This window comes from Chiloscyllium plagiosum, unplaced genomic scaffold, assembly GCF_037043375.1.
Source record: "Chiloscyllium plagiosum isolate Xiang-an unplaced genomic scaffold, Cpla_swu_hap1 HiC_scaffold_27, whole genome shotgun sequence".
In the NCBI taxonomy this organism is placed as follows: Eukaryota; Metazoa; Chordata; class Chondrichthyes; order Orectolobiformes; family Hemiscylliidae; genus Chiloscyllium; species Chiloscyllium plagiosum.
Window position 1 is genome coordinate 64,560,370 of NW_028270165.1, and position 3,666 is coordinate 64,564,035.

The 3,666-nt window shown below is 50.3% G+C and overlaps 1 protein-coding gene across 1 annotated transcript; it reads right to left on the reverse strand.

Moving 5' to 3' along the window:
* Positions 1-1,775: 1,775 nt before the first annotated feature.
* On the reverse strand, positions 1,776-3,082 carry LOC148144475 (uncharacterized). Its single transcript, XM_087975331.1, has one exon. The coding sequence runs from the start codon at positions 3,080-3,082 to the stop codon at positions 1,937-1,939; it is 1,146 nt and encodes a 381-aa protein (XP_087831457.1). The 3' UTR covers positions 1,776-1,936.
* Positions 3,083-3,666: the final 584 nt, after the last annotated feature.

Below are 3,666 nucleotides of genomic sequence, written 5' to 3' on the forward strand. Positions count from 1 at the left end.
CATGAAAAGTGGTGTAACCTGCTCTAGTGATAAGAATAAATCCCCAACACTTTAAAATCAACAATCAGCAATTTATTTATCCAACTCTCACGGTGAACAAATGAACAAAAGTATTAACATACTGGATACAGGCCAGGAGCAGATGGGTGGCACTAGTTTAGTTGGGGATCATGGACTGGTTGGTCTGAAGGGTCTGTTTCCAGGCTGCATGACTCCATAGCACGGAATGAATGAGGATCCATCCCAAAGATGATAAAGGTTTCAAGCACCACCTTAGGCAAATGTGTGCACACCCCTCCAGATAACTGAGGGCAGTGGGACACTGAGGGTCAGTAGATCAGTCAGCCAGCCAGTTCTCTCCAGGAGACTTGTCTCTCAAGAAAGGAAGTGGTTTCCTGCCCCATCAGCCAGATTACCCAGTTTGGATTAGGTCCTATAATTCCAACAAAATAGGTAGACAGGGCAGTGTCTATAACAAATATGTTATTAAACTTGGAAGCATGCTGAAGACATATACAAGGATGTTACCAGGATTCAAGGGTCTGTGTAAAAGGGAGAGGTTGGACAAGCTAAGATATTTTTATTTAGAGCATTAAGAGTCTGAGAGAGGCCCTTCGAGAAGTGAAGAGATCGTGAGAGGGTGAATGCACTCAGACTTTTATCCCGGGGTTGGGGAAGTGAGGGCTAGAGGGCATCAGTTTAAAGTTAGAGGAAAAAGAATAAAAGGAAATGTGAGGGGCAACGTTTCTTTTCACGCAGACGGTGGTACACATATGGAATGAGATGCCAGCGGAAGTGGTTGAGGTGGGTACATGAACAACATTTAAAAGGCATTGGGGCAAATACGTGGATAGGAAAGGTATGGAAGGAAATGGGCCAAGTGCAGGGAAATGGGCTTAGTGTTGATGGACAGTTTGGTCGGTGTGGACCATGTTGGGCCGAAGGGCCTGTCTCCTGCTGTAGGACTCTATGATTTGCATCTCTTTGTTGGTCAGACAGTTTTGAGTTTCCAAATGGAACATCTCACAATCAGGCCGAATACAATCCAATCTCATTCGTCAACTCTGATGCGGAGGTGCTGGTGTTGAATTGGGGTGGACAAGGTCAGAAGTCACACGGCACCAGATGAAGTGATGAAGGAGCAGCACTCATGAAAGAGCAATGCTCCTAAAGCTTGTGATTTCAAATAAACTTGTTGCACTGTAACATGGTGTCGTGTGACTTCAGACTTCTTCAACTCAAACTTGATGGGATACTTTGTCCAACTCGGCATATTTTATCAAGATTGCTTGGAGGAATTCTTTTTTTTTAAAGATTAGATTCCCTACAGTATGGAAACAGGTCCTTTGGCCCAACAAGTCCACACTGGCCCTCCGCAGAGTAACCCAGCCATTCCCCTATCCCTATTCCTCTACATTTACCCCAACTAATGCACCACACCGACACATCCCTGAACACTATGGGACAATTTAGATGGGCCAATTCATCCTAACCTGCACACCTTTAGACCAGGGGAAGGAAACCAGAGCACTCAGAGGTAACCCATACAGACGTGGGGCGTGCAATGTGAAAGCTACACACAGACTGTCTCCCCAAGGGTGGAATTGAACCCAGGTCAGCATCGTGAGGCAAAGATACTAACCACTGAGTCACCATGCCACCCCTGAGCCATGTAGGTGGGCTTGGTGGGGGTGAGTCCAGCACAAAACACAAAAGCTCACTGCACCCACTATCAGAATGGGCAGGAGGTTCAGCCCTGGGGGTGACCCACTGCAGTGTCACTGGTGGAATCTGATTGTTGGATGCACTGGTGCCTCCGCAAGTTGCAGGACAATGAGAACCTCCGCCTGCAGTCAGGGCAGGCAAACGGCCTCTCCCCAGTGTGGACCCATTGATGGGCCAGCAGTTTGGAGGAGTGGGTGAACCCCTTCCCGCACTAGGGGCAGCTGAATGGCTTTTCCCTGGTGTGGACCCGCTGGTGGGACAGCAGGTCAGAGGAATTGCTGAAGGCCTTACCACACTCAGAGCAAGCGAAAGGCCTCTCCCTCATGTGGATTTGCCAGTGTCTCAGCGGGTCCGAGGAATTGCTGAAGGCCTTCCCGCACACTGGACAGCTGAAGGGCCTCTCCCCCGTGTGGACCCGCTGATGGGCCAGCAGGTTGGAGGATTTACTGAAGGCCTTCCCGCATTCTGGGCAGCTGAAGGGCCTCTCCCCCGTGTGGATCCGCTGATGGGCCAGCAGGTTGGAGGAATTGCTGAAGGCCTTCCCACACTCTAGGCAGCTGAAGGGCCTCTCCCCCGTGTGGACCCGCTGGTGGCTCCGCAGGTGGGAGGTTTTGCTGAAGGCCTTCCCACACTCTGGGCAGCTGAAGGGCCTTTCCCCCGTGTGGATTCGCCGGTGGGTCAGCAGAGAGGAGGAATTGCTGAAGGCCTTCCCGCACTCTGGGCAGCTAAAGGGCCGCTCCCCCGTGTGGACCCGCTGATGGACCAGCAGGGAGGAGGAATTGCTGAAGGCCTTCCCGCACTCTGGGCAGCTGAAGGGCCTCACCCCCGTGTGGACCCGCCGGTGCCTCAGCAGGTTGGAGGAATCGCTGAAGGCCTTCCCGCATTCGGGGCAGCTGAATGGCCTCTCCCCCCTGTGGACCCGCTGATGGACCAGCAGGGAGGAGGAATTGCTGAAGGCCTTCCCGCACTCTGGGCAGCTGAAGGGCCTCACCCCCGTGTGGACCCGCCGGTGCGTCAGCAGGTTGGAGGAATTGCTGAAGGCTTTCCCGCACTCGTGGCAACTGAAGAGCCTCTCCCCTGCATGGATTCGCTGGTGGGTCTGGAGGTTGTCCACCCAAGTGAATCCTTTCTCGCACATGGAGCAGTAAAACTTCCTCTCACCAGTGTGTATATGCTGGTGGGGCAGCAGGACACAGGAGCAAGTAAAGCCCTTTGCCCGCTCGGGGCAGGAGAACGGCCTCTTCCCAGTGTGATTGCACTGATGAGCCGCCAGGACAGGTGGGACATGGAAGCCCTTCCCGCAGTCGCCACAATTCCATGGTTTCTCAACAGGGCGTGTTTCCTCGGGTTTCTCCATGGCCGAAGCTTCAGCTGCACACACACGTGTACAACCCTGCCATGAATTCTTCTTTCCAGGCAGTAGAGTTGTTTCAGGCTCCACACTCAGTGCGCTGCAACAGTAGGGTCTTTCAACCGTACTCAAACTGGAACCAAAAAGAACGCTTTGCTCCTTCTCACAGAATCATAGTTGAAAATTGTTGCGGTCCTGATGGATTGAGTAACTATCAGACATTGATGTGGAAGTGAGGACTGGAGACGCTGGAGAGTCAGAGTCAAAAACTGCATTGCTGGAAAAGCGCAGCACAGCAAGCACCATCAGAGAAGCAGGAGAATCAACATTTTTGACATAAGCCCTTTATCTGTTAACTTGAAACTTCTGTCTTCAGATAGTCTGTAAGAAAAGATTACAAAAGTCATCACTGCCAATCCAGTTTATTTTATAGATATTTTTATTAGAAATTTAACATTTTAACAAGTTTACAAAAATAAACAAAACTCTCAGATATAAACATTGATATACAATTAACTCAAATATACAATAGCCAAAATTTAACAAAAAACAGAAAAAAACGAAAAAGAAAAAAATCAAACAAAACTCAA

Excerpts from the sequence above, each read along its gene's own strand:
- LOC148144475 (XM_087975331.1), bottom strand. The coding sequence starts at position 3,082 with ATGGAGAAACCCGAGGAAACACGCCCTGTTGAGAAACCATGGAATTGT.